Here is a 14,748-nt window from a genome sequence, read left to right on the forward strand (position 1 = left end):
GAGTCAGGAAACCAAGCCAGGTCTCCAAACTTCTCTCTCTTGAAGCAAAAGCTTTGTGTAATGATGTTGTACAGTCCCACACCTGTGTTTTGCAGTCCCTGTAGCAACCAAGCTAAGGGCTGTGCTGTCATTTTTCCCTCAGTCTTTTGGTGCTTGTGCAACATTGTCTTTTCAGTTCCTGCAAAATTCTCCTTCATTTCTATTTGGTTTAGGATTAGAAACCTTTCTATTCTTAGCATCTAGCTATAACTGCTTTTTAGAAGAGCTGTGAAGGTTACAATTGAGGACAATTAGTAGGTTTTGTCACGGCTGCCTTCCAAATATGTAGCTGTCGTAAAGCAGATTTATTTGATAAACTGGAGACCTGTTTCTGCTCAAGGAAAACAAGATCCCCATTGGCTTTAATGACATGTTACCGTTTGGGGGGGCATTAATACTTATAGTCAGAAATGGAGGACAATCCTTTCCTGTCTCCACATATGAAAGTTCCTACAGAAAAGGTGAAGTAAACTGTTTTCCATGTTGGGGGTGAAGACAAGAAATAGTTGCGGCAAGGCATTTTTCCAGTAGACAGTAGCAGAAGGTTTGCAATGGCCAAGGTTTAGCCTGGAAGAGGTCAAGATTGCCTGGGGGAAGGTGGTCTCTCCATCGTCAGGGCTTCTCCAGGCAGGTGGTTGTACGTGGCAGGAAGAGTTCAAGCAGGAGCACCTATGCCTCCCTGCAGGAGCTCTCAGAGCCACTTCCAGATCGGTGCTCGGTGATTCTCCCAGACCACAGCTTGCTTTCTTCCTCTCCTTCATTTTTCTCCTTTGGAAGCAGCAGTTCCTGCATGCTTAGTTTTGGTCCCAGATGTCCCACTGAGGTTTCCCATTTCTGTGCCTGGGTTTATTAGCTGAAATGTGGCAACACAGCTGGTCCCATAACTAAGTTTATTGCTTGGGATTTTTTTCTGACTTCGTTGCTTTTTATGAATATAGTGCACATGGTTTTCCTCTCAGAGGAGCAGTGCTATTTCCAAACTTTCCTCATGTGAATACTGCGTATTGCTAAAGGCAAGATTTCCCCCTTCCCCCACCAGCCCTGCAGTTGTGGCTTTTCCTGTCTCTTGTGCCCTTCGGCAGCTGAAGATGCACTAGAGCTAAGTCCAATGAAGCAGTCATGAATCTGGATCCTACATCCTGTGGGATGCAGTCACCAGTAATGCTGAGCCTTTGTGCAGCTAATACTTTTTGGTATCGATACTAACTCACTTCATGTCTGTGGCTCTTCCTGGGTCATCTGAAAGTAGTAATTTTTATATTAGAACCATTTTGTCAAATTGTCAGGGAAGGTCTGCCACAAAGCTCTCATCTCCCATGTAGTAACATCAGTGCTGACCTCCTCTAGCTATTCAGAGGCAGTGATTTTATGTTGTATGATACTAGGATGCAATCAGCAAGATGGAAAGGCTAGAATCAAGAGCTCTCCAGGGCATGCTGTCTTAATAGGATTTTAAGAAAACATCTGTAAGACGGTCCCCTCAGCAGTAAGCTACACAATGTCTCCCAGGCAATGAGAAGCCTGTATCACCAGTGAATACAGGCTGCAGCCCAGTGCCTATACCCTTTGTCAGCACAAGGCTGGTCCCAGCTAGGGAGGCCTCTCACTCACTGTGGCCTTGGCAAGGGAAACATGACTGCTTTTAGTATAGGCAGTGCAGCTGGCTTATCTTTTTCCCCAGCTTTGGTGTTCATCAGATCTGTATCTTTAATAATTTGACCTGGGCAAATGAGCTTCAGGCTTGAAACCTGGCCTGACACTGTGGAGATGTTTTTGGCCAGTAATCCCAAGAAACACCAAGCCACAGTGCAGTGAAACTCTTCTGTCTTCCTGTGGGCTGTTAGATCATGGGCATTTAGTAACCCAATGATCATGTCTGTGTTGCTAGTGTTCTCCCTGTTGTGAACACACTGGCTTTAGCAGAGAGAGTCAATACATGTCTCTTGCCCGTGCCCTTAGCATGGACATGTTTTGAAATATATCTGAAAATATATATTTCTGAAGGACAGAGAGCTGGGAAGCAGTTGCCTTTGCCTACCCAGTGCCACTCTGCATGCCTAGTTGGAAAGCAGCCTGGCCTCCTACATAAGACTGAAGACTGCAGAGGGGCTCCACTGCTGATCGTTTGCTGACTGCTTGCTTTCTTGTCTCATCTGAGAAGCTTCACTGCCTGCACCAATTCTGTTTTGACTAATTCTGCTCATATGAGCTTTAGGGTGCTTTTCCCAAGGACATAGAGGGTGATCTGGGATGCCACAGGACACGGGAGCACAGTGGCTGAGGCAGCTGCTGCCACTGTTGCTTTGGTGGAAGCAGCCAGAGCTCTGTGCCATTTGCTGACAGAGGATGCGAAACTCCAGCAGTGTCAGCGGTATGTGGCTAAAAGGGACTGCACAGAAGATTCAAGTCCTTTGTGGCTAATGCTTGAATGTGTTGTCTTAAAGCTCTGGTAACCTGCCGGCCGGATGAATTCCAGTGTGGTGATGGGACCTGTATCCATGGAGCAAAGCAGTGTGACAAGGTGCACGACTGTCCTGACAACAGCGACGAGGCAGGCTGCGTCCAAGGTGCGTACAGACAGCTTTGCACTCCTCATGCTCCATGGTAGAAGCCTGCAAGAGCTGGAAAGGGCAGAGGCCTGTTCTGCTCCTCCGGGCCATGGCAGGCTGCTTATGTGTGGAGTTTCAAGCTGTTCCAGCAGTGGGGTTGCTTGGGAGAGATGATTGTGCTGACCAGGTAGACTGCATGACTTTGAAAGTTCCTTGCATGATACTCAGGCTTAATGTTCATTTGCTTAATCCCATCCCATTTCTGCTAATGACACTCTCTTGAAGCTTTATGTCAGGCTTTTTGTTGTCATGAGCCTCGTCTAACTTAGTTGCTTTCCTCTCTTGCCCGACATGACAGAGTCAGCATGTGAAAGTCCCAGCAAGTTTCAGTGTAAGAATGGAGAGTGCATTGACGGAGGCAAAGTGTGCGATTCACATAGAGACTGCAGGGACTGGTCTGACGAGCCTCTGAAAGAATGTGGTACAGTACTTGCTTTCTACGTGTTGCTCCTGTTGTAACTGTTTCCCCTCTCTTCCATCTGGTACTCACAGCTTTGAGTGTAACCACATGTAGCTGCTAATGCTATTTCTCACTCTGCTTCTCTTTCCTTGCCTTTATTCTCTCATCACTCTGCATATGAATATAATTAGTAGCCTTGTCTGATCATCTGTAAGTTTGAACTGTGCCCTTCTCAGCTCAGCTTTTATTCTTGGAGGGATGTATGAATTGAGCATGGGACTAGGAACCAGGAATTCGCCCTCTCCCCAGACACCGGTGTCCTCCACAGCACAGACGAGTTTATTTAGCCTCATTGCCTAAATTATGTTTGAATCGTAAAGTGATGATAACATCATAAAAATTTAGCACTGGGAACGTGCTTTGAAGGTGAAAACACATAGCGTGGCAGCAATCACTGAGAGATTACTTTACCCATTTCAGGGTTTTACATGTTGTCGCTGCTTCCCTTAGAAATGACAGCATGTTGCTCTCTGCAGAGTCCTGCCAGCTCTGGGCTGGTGAGAATGCACAAGCTGCAAGAGCCAGGTCTGCATCAGGCCTGTCAGAGTCAGCAGAACAGAAAGCCTGGTCCAGGGAGCTGTGCAACTCTCCCCAGGGCAGCCCTTCTCTCTTTTCCCACCAGGCATTATGGGCACTAGCCCCAGTCTGGAGCATTGCTCAAACACATTTGGTTTTCTCCACAGTGCAGAAAAGTCTCAGACAGGCATCTCTTCCAGGACATGGAGCACCAGTAGCATGGAGCTCAGTGCCTGCCACTTAAATAACTCACGTTCAGGAAGAACTGTCAGTCTCTCCTCTGTGTCAGACAAGAAGTGTGTGTGCATGCCTCGTGAAGACACTCTTACCTTGTGCTTTCAGTATGCCCTCGCTTTCTTCCATGCTAATCCACATCTCCCTGTCTTTCTGAGTGGGTGTTGCAACTTGCCTGTCTGTGAAGGTCTCCCAATAAAGCTGGCAGCCCAGTTCATCTTAGGAGACTGGGCACAGCTGGGCCTCGTCCTCAACTTTACAGTGGTTCCAGGGCTGACTTGGTGCAGTGCCAGGCTGACAGCGAAATGTAATTTGAGTTAGGAAACTAAACAGAGAATAGCCCCCAAAGGACACTTTAAGAGTGCAGAATGATATGGATTGTTGTGAATGTAACACCCACGCACAGGTAAACCACACATGACACGTAGGACATGCTCCTCATCATGGTGTGCCTGTCTGGCTGTGTGTTAGACACTCCTGTGCCCTCCGAGATTCCCCAAAAAAGCAGAGCAGAAGACAGAACATCACCTGTCATGTTTTAGGCAGGCAGTGAGGGTACTGCTGAAGTTTGGCTAATGGGCAGCAGCTGCCCAGCACAAAGAGAACAGGCCAATGTTGCTGCCTGGCTCCTCCTCAGCTCCCATTGAGAAATGCAGCAAGTGAATCAGCACTTGCGGTCTCTAAATCCATTCCACAAAGCACCTCTGAAACCATGGGAATCATCTGAGCGAGGGTTTGCTTGTTAGTCAAAACATCCTTTGCAGTATTTTGCAGAGAGCAGTTGTACATGTTTATGACCCAATTTCCTAGAGACCTAGGCAAGTGTAGGAATGGGTGGTAGCCCTTAAACATAGTTGAACAGTGACAACACACAGTGTGACTCTGTGAACACCTTCTTGGAGCCTAGTGAACTTGCTCTCTTAATGATGTATTGATACCTGTATGTGTGTGTCTCTGACAGAAAGGTGAAAGCATCCCAGAGCTGAGATGGGGTTCCTTCTGGCATGGTCCTACTGACTTAATTGGCTTGTGGTTGTTTTCATTTTCTTCCAAGACCACTGGTTTAGTGACTCTGCTGTACTGTTCACCTGCAGTGTGCGAGGAAGCAAGGAGTAAAAAATAAATGAAAAATTTTCCTTTAAAATGCATTATAGATTGAAGCAAATCGGTTTTGTTTGTTCTAGAGAGCTCACTATCCCTGAAATCCCACAGCTTCTGTTCAGCAGTCTTACTTAGGGAGAGGACTTTCTCTTCACCTTGTGTAGGTTAATTACAACAAGAAATGTTATTTCTGACAGGAAACCAGCTTTCCTCAACCTCTCATTCAGTTCTAGCTACAAGGATCCATTTAGTCTGTTTTTCATTTCAGCACTTGAAAGCAGGATCAGAGAGGTGGCCTTGGATTAGACAGGGACCCGGGAGAGGATGCGGGCTCTTGCTTCACAAATGGCACATTTGGGCTGCTGCAGGCTGCCAGCAGTGTCGTGTGGGAGGTGTTTGTGGGAGGACTCTATCCCAGTGCTAATGGAATATCTCTGCCAGACTGTACTTTGGTGTTTTCTGGAATTTTCACATAGATCATTCCTTGGAGCTGGATGGGAAAATAGCACAGTATTTCAAAATAGCTAGCCCCTGGGAGATTAGACTCCCCTAGCATGAATTATTAAAGCTCAGAGAGACTGTTCAGAAAAGTCAACATGAAGCAGCGCATGGGGAAGAAGGAATCTCCTGGAGAGAGCCCTAAGGTCCCTTGGAAGTTTCTCAGATGTGGCAGAATATGCTCAAAGCAGCAGCTCTCTGATGGGATGAGATGCAGAGATTCGCGTACGCTGTATCTCCAGGGCTCCCTGTTCATTTAGCCACTAGCTTTCAGTCCAGATGATCCTGCCGCATTGGTTTGGAATAACAAAAAGCAAGAAAGTGATGTGGTCGTGGCTTCTATCTGTGAAGTCACTCATATGCTCTGTGGGGCCAGCTCCGGGCTACCAAAAGCTGATAGATACGGGAAAATTTCTGAGTACCTGTCTTAATTTTATTCGGTCTCACAACTAAAATCCCTTCTTTGTCATAGATAATCTGTATATCCCTTCCAGGTATTAATGAATGCTCTATGAACAACGGAGGTTGCTCACACATATGCAAAGACTTGAAGATCGGTTATGAATGCGAATGCCCGCCCGGATACAAGCTTCTGGATAAAAAAACGTGTGGAGGTAATTTACATGCAAACAGCAGTCCCTTGTGTTTCACCATACAGAGATGTGATTATATTCACTTCAGCATTGCTTCATCACAGATGGTTTGATTTCAAGTTATTGATGGGTTTCAAACACTCCTTTCAGACATAGATGAATGTGAGAATCCAGACGCTTGTAGCCAGATCTGCATTAATTACAAGGGGGACTACAAATGCGAGTGCTACGAGGGATATGAGATGGACACCCTGTCCAAGAACTGCAAAGCTGTAGGTAAGACAACGCCACAGGCACTTAAACTCTGCTTGCTCAACATCACAACTCTGATAAGAAAACATGCTTGCAGAGCTTGAGGCTGGGGGAACAGAAACAAAAGGAAACTAGCAAAGCAAGCAAGGGAAGACATTTCATTTCAAGTAGCACAGAACTGCTGCAGCAATAGCAGATGCATCTCTAGGCAAGAACTACTGATCATGCAGATCAGAATATTTTAACTGTACAGAGCAAGATTACAGTCACTAGTTGGCTGTTTGAAGTTGAAACTAGAAAAGAAAGTCTCTTGACTGGTGTTATTAAAAACATTCAGTGGTAGTAGTATTAAAGGAAGAAAACATCCCGGGTAAAGCACAGCAGTTTAGCCACCTCTCCACTCTCCCAGCCTCTTAGGCAGATACCAACGTGAACAGCAGCAGTTTGCTCAACGCTATTGCAAAAATGAATATTAGAGGGACAGGAAGTTGAACTGTGCAAGACTCAGCATTAGCCATGCTGCGGGTTTCTTTAATGGAAATAGTGGGTCTCTTGGAGAAGGGTTAGTTACCTGCAATACAGAATTGCTTCTCTAGTGTTCTCCTGCACACCCATGTAGTTTCTTTCTTCCCAGGTTCTATATGGTGTGCACAGTGTCCTGCTGTGCTGCCACAGAGGTAGTGTGGTCCTCCATGTCCATCTGATAGCTCTGCCTCTGGAAGACATTTACACTTGCTTCTTGTGTGGTGTAAAGCTTCCCTACAAAGCAGAAATATCAGTGACTGGTAGTTCTGTTGTTGTTTGAGAAATGAAAGCTGAATCCAGCTCTTGGGTTAGCTGCTAAAATGACAAATGCGCTTCTTTTCTGTGGTAGGCAAGAGTCCCTACCTGATCTTCACCAATCGCCATGAGGTCCGTAAGATAGACCTGGTGAAAAGGGACTACTCTCGCATCATTCCCATGCTGAAGAATGTTGTGGCACTGGACGTGGAGGTCGCAACAAACAGAATATATTGGTGTGATTTGTTCTACCGAAAAATCTACAGGTAAGGAGCACAAGACGATGTGTGTTTTGATACCTCTCCAAAGCTACAGTTCAATCTGTGCCCCTTAAGGACAGTCTGCAGAGAACAATGCAGGGTATGATGAACCTGAGAGCTTTTCTTCCCTTACCGGATTAGCTGTTGTGGCCCAGACTTTATAAGCTTTTTTTAGGAATTGATAAAGAAATCAGGGGTTTGTGCAGTTATCTAGTGTGATCATAGAGGAAGGTTTTTCATCAGTAGCAGATCCTGCTGCATTTGTGCACTTACACAGACTCTTGCTTACAGAATCATAATATTGCTAAGTGATGCTGCATGAGACTGCTGCTGTGCTGTGTGCTTGCTGTACATGAAACCACAAAGAACTTGGCATCTGAAGCACAAAGGATGCAAATGGTGGGAGCAAGGAGGTAGCAATGCAGATACTAGCTGTCCACAGTAGCCTCTGGTAGACTGGATTTAAATTCACAGCATTTGACCACAATGCACATTCTGTAATTCTCGTTCTCCTTCCTCCTTCAGCTCTTTTTATGGCATCCATCACAATATTATGTACCGGGGCTTGTGAATGTGCCTGTTCAAAAATGCATTTAATTTATGCACTGAAAATCCCCCATGTATATTCTGATTTGCATAGCTATTGCACTCTATTGCAGCTTCTACAGTGATTTGTTCTGGATTTTAGCTAACGATCACGCAAAGGTTGATTGGTTTCAGTGCATGGGAGCCAAGCTGGGGTTTCTGCAGGCTGTGGTGGCTCCCATGCCCTTGGCAGGGACACTTGCCCAGGCTGTGCTGAGTATTCAGCACACAAGTAGTAGTAGAGCAAGCTGTGCAATTATAACTTCTTACAATTAATGTTCCTGTTTAAGATACTGCTACTATCGCTAATACCAAACACTTCTAAACAAAAGGCTACCGGGTCCTTCCAGCAGAGAATGGGACTCCACCTGCAGGAGTCCTCCGGGGAAAAGAAGTCTATAGTTGTGAGAGGCTATCGCAAGGGGAAAACAATGGTACAGCAGGTAATTGCTGGCAAGAGATCCCATCTTTCTTAATGTTCACCTCACTTGCCTTTCCACATCCTCTCCTATTGAGCTGATGTCCCCGTTCGGGTGTCAGAAGATATTTTACAGTATTTAGTTACTTGGGAGGATTGAAATGTCACCTGTATTTCAGCCCTCCCATTCTGAAAGCCACAAGAGCCTCTCTCGTCTTCCCCACCAGTGCAGCAGCTCACCGCAGTGGGGATGGGAAGTATTGAACACGGCTGTTTCACTGGGGAGGAATTAACTGACCTGGAGTTGTGTAGTTAGAACATGTGGTGCTCATCAGACTGAAATAACAGAGTTTGCGGAATATTGTCACATGCTCTGCAGAACCCCAGTGACACCGTTCGTCTGGTGTTGGGTCATAGAGAAACCAAACCCATCCCTTATAGTGAAGATGCAGTAGCGTCCTGTTAATCCAGGCTGACTCTGCATAGCCATTCCAGCCTGGGCCACAGACCATAAACCAGTGTCCAGAATTCCTGGGTTTAGACATTCATTTCCAAGTCTCTAATCTGATACTCAAGAGCTCAGCTCCTGTATGAGTTACCTTCCCATTCCATGAGCAAAGGCAGGATGGCCAGTGAATGGGAAATGGGAACCATCTTGCAGTTTCAGACATTCAGGGGGGCAGAAACTTTCTGCTGTTCTGTAACTTTAAGATGTACCAAGTTATTTTAAGAGCCAGGCTAAGCTCTTAGAAATTCTGATTTAAACTCAGAATAACTCCAGTTTCAGTTCACTCAGCGTGCCTGATATTGATGCTGGGGCAACAGAGCAGAATCAGCCTGTGTGCTTGTAGGAGCAACATTGAGTTATTTATGAAACATCCATGTGGCATTTGCTGCCTTACATAAGCGTTTTGAAAGATTTTGAGGCTGCCACTGGTATTTAGTGACCATTTTCTTTCTATCTAATGAGATCACTTGCCAAATTAGTACAGCTCCATGAATTCCTTTGATGAATCATAATTAGTTACACAGGTCCTAATTCTGCAATACATTTAAGCACATTTATTTGCATGCTGAGTTCAACTCTGTTCAGCAGAGCACTGGAGATTATATTTCTAATGTCCATAAATCCCATTAATTGATGCTGTTGAAGTTAGCATGCCTGACATCAAATGTTCTGCTGAACTGGGCAGTTACAGGAGGAAGTAGGTAGAAAATAAAATGACAGTTCCCTGTTCCAGAAACACCTGTCGTGCAGATATAGGGAAATACGAACAGGTTGCAGGAGAAAGCAGCAGGCTGCAGCATGCAGCCGTAAGGGTTTCTGTGTCAGTCATGCTGCCACATGTGCACTTTCTGGAAGGTTGCAGTGGTGCTACTCAGCACTCAGCTGTCCGAGGTCCAACCCCATGCGCGTGTGCACGGCCCGCTCTGTGCCGCCTGTCAGTCCAGTGACAGTCCTGTCTTTGCAGTGCCTACATTGACAAAGCGAGTGACACAGCCGAGCAGGTGATTTTGATAGACAGCCAGCTGAACTCTCCTGAAGGTCTGGCAATAGACTGGGTTCATAAAAACATCTACTGGACAGATTCTGGAAACAAGACCATCTCAGTGGCCACCGCAGATGGAAGCAGGAGGAGGACACTTTTCAACAGAGACCTCAGTGAGCCAAGAGCCATTGCTGTCGATCCCACGCGGAGGTAGGTGTAAAGCCCACAGATGCTCCGTTCATGTACAAAGATGTTCCAGTCTTCTTTCTGCCTCTCCTACAAACTTGTGGGTGGTTCCCATGTCATGAAGACTTCAGATGCCCTTTAAGATGGATCCATTGAACTTATCTGGGACTGCTGAGGTGGTTCAGCTACCTCTTTGCAAGGCCACTGTGCTAAAGAAAGTTCTGAAAGGAACAGTCAGGTCACGTGTTGAGTGTGTCTGAGCTGGTCCAGGCACACAGGTTGTGCTGGGAAATGAAGTAGTCTGTGTGACATGAGTATGGGCTGCTTGGAGAAGTGACGTCCCCATACCTAGCAGACACACCAGGACATAGTTTGCGTAGGGTTACTAAGGTGAGATTTTGCATTCTGGTGCAAGTTTTGTGGCAGAGTAACCTGAAGTGCCTGAGAGGCTATAATCAGAGAACAGGGCACCTCCTACTCTGACTAGTAGTGCAGATTTCTCCCACTAGCCTCCAATTTACTGTTTCCTTGCATCTCTTTCAGGTTCATGTACTGGTCTGACTGGGGAGACAAAGCTAAGATTGAGAAAGCTGGCCTGAACGGCGTGGGACGGCAGGTGCTGGTGACTGACAACATTGAGTGGCCAAATGGCATCACACTTGGTAAGTGCCCAGGTTAGAGCTACAGCATCCACTGTGGCTGGCATAAATTGATTTTTATTGTTAAATAAGAAAACAAAATTGTAAATGCGCAAAGGCACCTGCACACAAATCCTGCAAATACACTGTCACTTTCTGCTCACCAACATGAGCAATGTTTTTTCAGTAGCAAGCGTAGACAGTAAGTCTTGCCAGAGTCAGAATCTCATACTGCAGAAGATCCGAGTTGCTTTTAGGTGTGTCTTAAGGCAATGGGAAGTTTTAGGGGAGGATGCAGAGCTGCAACAACCCTTTGGAAGTCCAGGAAGCATCAGAGTCCTCATTGCTGGTGTCTCTGGACCTGGACCTGTCTCAGAAGCAGCATCAAGATACTTCATTGGACTGATGAATGCACGCTACATCAGAGACACAGCCTGCAGAGCCCGCTCCCCATCCACATGCCTGCCCAGCTGCTCCTGGTGGGAGTAGCGAGAGGGAACCCATCTTGGCCCATGTCCTGCATCCTGCAGTCGTTCTTGCTGCTCCTCCAAGTTGCAGGCATGGAAAGGAGGATTCCTGCCCTCCTGGGGCAGGAGGGAACAGCCTCCTCTGGAGTTACAGCCGTAGGTGTTTGACGCTGTGCAGATGTGAGGTTCTCTGCTTGGTTTTATATGTGAAAATTTTGGCCATGACAAGGATGTAGGAGAAAATGCTGCTACCATTGCGTAGTGTTGAAGTGCTACTGCTGTGAGCAAATGTTATCCTTTAGTAATTAAGAAATTAATTGATGACTGGTTTAATTACAGAACTTGTTTTGTGATGGCACTCACCCACTTGCATTCTGTTTAGTGAATGTCATCCAAAATGAGTGAATTTGCTCTGGGAAGAGAAATTCAGTGCTTAGCATTCTACATAACATGGAATCCTTCCCTCCCCAAAACCCTGCTGGTTGTGGTGGGAGTGTCCCCATCACCAGTGTCCCCCCAGACTGCAGCACAAGAAGGGTTTCTGGACCCAGGATTCTTCTTCACTGAACATGTGTGAATCACACAGCTCCTTCAGAGAGATCTTTCATTTGAATCACAGTAGTTGTTCTCCAGCAAGAGGCCGAGGACTCTCTCAATAGTCTTGAGAGAGATGAAGCTTCTTGCTCAGGCATTGATGGAGTCACTCTGGGAAGCCCAAGCTGCTGCTGGCTGACTCCTCCTGGTAACAAAAGAACCTCATGGTACAAAGCTGTCAGTCAGGCATTCCCCACACACACCCCAGAATGTTCCTCCTTTTTAATCTTATTTATAGGGTCTTATCCCAGCATATCTGGGCACTGATTCAAAATCAGAACTAGTGTTTAAAAAAAAAAGCCCAATAATAAAGAGATTAGTCATGCTGCCAGCAGGAAAAAGATGCTGGGCAAGAGAAAGAGAGTTGCAGGAGCTGTGTGTAATTTTGCTTCATTGTGTTTCACTTCAGATTTGCTGAATCAGCGTCTCTACTGGGTAGACTCCAAACTGCATTCACTGTCCTGCATTGATGTCAATGGCAGCAACAGAAAAGTTCTGATCTCTTCTGCTGATGATCTGAGCCATCCTTTTGGCTTGGCCGTGTTTGAGGTAAGAGTCAAAAACCGATGCAGAACAGACTGGAGACTGCAAGAGGTCTCAAAGCTCCTCAAAATGAAAAGCTCTGCCTTGTGCATAGCACAGAAAGCTCAGAGAGGGTGTTTGCTGCTGTAGAAATGGATTAACCTGGTGTGGGTTCATCCAGGAAAATTGTTTTCTAAAGCCCTTCATCAGGAGCAATGCACTGTCTTATGATTTTACCTCATGTAGTACCAGTGCATCCGTGACGGGCAGGTGGTGCCCAGTGTAACACAGAACTGGAAGATGGGTTTCCCTTGATTTGAATTGAGCCAACTCTCCATACAAAGGCCAAAACTATTAGCAAGGGAAGGGAGAAGCCACCTGCAGTGGAGATACCGAAAGTTTCTTGTATGGCCTTTTGGTTCTGTTCAAAATCCACCCCATCTTTTGTACTTAGCCAAATTTCTGCTCCCTCATCTTGGTCTCATAGCTCCTCAGAATTACTAAGCACTTTATAAACATGTAGGATTGCTGTGCTTTGGAACCTTAGAAATGACAGTGCCCCAAAAAAAAGGAAAAAAGCTGTAGATAGAGGTAGAATGAACTGAAGGTGTCCCGGGTAGGAACACAGCACATTGACTTTGTGACTGCTGGGGTTTAATCCAACTTGAGTTGGATTAGGTCAGAAATCCTGTGCATTTCCTGCAGGACAGAGTCTTCTGGACTGACCTGGAGAATGAAGCGATCTTCAGCGCAAACAGGCTGAGTGGCTTGGACATCTCTGTTTTGGCAGAAAATCTCAATAATCCTCATGACATCGTGGTATTTCATGAATTAAAGCAGCCCAAAGGTAAGACATGTCCTCAGGGCATACTGGCCCTATATCGGGTTTATTTGAGCTACTGAATTAAATTCTTCCTGGTGGTTCTTGATGAGAGAGAAAGAACAGGTAATGATGTGAAATCATTGCCTAATGTTTGAAGTTCTTGCATATTTAATTCAGGAGCAGCATTAATTGAAAAGCCTGCAATTTGTTAATAGCTTTTTAATCAGCATCTTTGATAACAGTGAGTTAGTCCTGTCACTGTGATGCTTGCCATTCATTATATATATTATATATGTATTTGGGCAGTTTTTATAGTAGTGTGTGAGGTTTCACTCCAATGTAAAGATGTTTAACCAGCCCTGTTGGTTGAGGTAGGGAGTGAAAGAGAGTCATTTTAGAGGACCTGATTTTTTTTGCCAAGAACAAGAAAATAATAATTAGAAAAATCTCTTTTCTTCCATCCTTCCACAGCTCCAGATTCCTGTGAGCTCAGCCCCCAGCCCAACGGAGGCTGCGAGTATTTGTGTCTTCCTGCACCTCAGATCTCTCCCCATTCTCCCAAGTACACATGTGCCTGTCCTGACAACATGTGGCTGGGTCCTGACATGAAAAAATGTTACAAAGGTAAATACAATTACATCGCTATTGCACAAAATCATACTTACAGTGGATATACTTCCTGATGGTGGAACACAAACGTTAGCCTTTGTATTCCACAGACTTGCTGCCTTCTGAACACAGCATTGTGGTACCTTTTATTGAAAACTTGACTAGTTTTGAAAGTGTAAGCAGAGAAAGATACAGCAGGAAGAGGAAAAAAAAAACAAGGGGGGGAATAAGGACCAGCACTAAAATGGTGAATGGTCAGTAAATCATTGAAATTTGTCACTTTATAGATACTGGATCTGGAGAGGCCACAGTCATTGCTGATAATACCCTGAAGAGGCGGGTGGCTTCAATGTGCTTTTCTTTAACATGCAAATAGTTTCTGGTACAAATTCATTATCTTCTGAGGTACTGAAGGTAACAAAACAAAAAAATGTGTTTTAACTTCTGAAGTGCTTTCCATCCAGACTACTTTATTACTTTATTATGATTAATAAATAAAGCTTGACTTCAGGAAGTTGTTTCCATAGCTCTAGGCAGTGAACTCCCGATAGTCTGACTACCTGGTAAATAGAGTTGGAATTTGGTTTCTGCTTCTAATCAGTAAACACAACAGTCCTCACAGATTTATCTCACTATTTGTGATTTGATTTGTATACTTGATTTTACCAAATTTCATGTTTGCTCTTGTTTTTCAGATCTTCCAACTACTTCAACTACTGTACTGGTTTCTACAACCGCAGCACCTCGTGCTGCCAGTACCACGACCATTGCAGCTGTACTTGGCAGTGCCAATAACACCACCGAGGTTGTCCCCAACACTTCATCAGAAGCTACGATTACCACCCCAAGTTTTCATTTACCTTCCACCACATCCATCCTTATAGATTCTGAGATGACCACTGGAAACAGCAATTTATCACAGCACTGTAAGTGACTGAGATTCCTCTTTTCTTTTCCTATGTAGACCATATCACAAAAACTCATGCGCTGGTGGGGACCTGACCTGCCCTATGTGTTACAAACAGGTGAGGTGCAGGCACGTCCTGCAGCACAGACAGCAGGTTCTCTTACTTC

The 14,748-nt window shown here is 45.4% G+C and overlaps 1 protein-coding gene across 2 annotated transcripts in view; it reads left to right on the plus strand.

The window, feature by feature from the left end:
- Positions 1 to 14,748, plus strand: part of LRP8 (LDL receptor related protein 8) — a 179,209-nt gene that overhangs the window by 158,006 nt on the left and 6,455 nt on the right. The window contains exons 6-16 of one of the 2 annotated variants that reach the window (XM_082052275.1): positions 2,484 to 2,606; positions 2,947 to 3,069; positions 5,952 to 6,071; positions 6,201 to 6,326; positions 7,177 to 7,348; positions 9,818 to 10,045; positions 10,565 to 10,683; positions 12,130 to 12,269; positions 12,948 to 13,089; positions 13,537 to 13,689; positions 14,370 to 14,600. In XM_082052275.1, coding sequence (XP_081908401.1) covers positions 2,484 to 2,606; positions 2,947 to 3,069; positions 5,952 to 6,071; positions 6,201 to 6,326; positions 7,177 to 7,348; positions 9,818 to 10,045; positions 10,565 to 10,683; positions 12,130 to 12,269; positions 12,948 to 13,089; positions 13,537 to 13,689; positions 14,370 to 14,600 — 1,677 coding nt within the window. The remainder of the gene's footprint in view (positions 1 to 2,483; positions 2,607 to 2,946; positions 3,070 to 5,951; positions 6,072 to 6,200; positions 6,327 to 7,176; positions 7,349 to 9,817; positions 10,046 to 10,564; positions 10,684 to 12,129; positions 12,270 to 12,947; positions 13,090 to 13,536; positions 13,690 to 14,369; positions 14,601 to 14,748) is intronic. The other variant, XM_082052274.1, reaches the window with a different exon arrangement.

This window comes from Streptopelia decaocto (genome assembly GCF_964273445.1).
Source record: "Streptopelia decaocto genome assembly, chromosome: 5".
Taxonomy (NCBI): Eukaryota; Metazoa; Chordata; class Aves; order Columbiformes; family Columbidae; genus Streptopelia; species Streptopelia decaocto.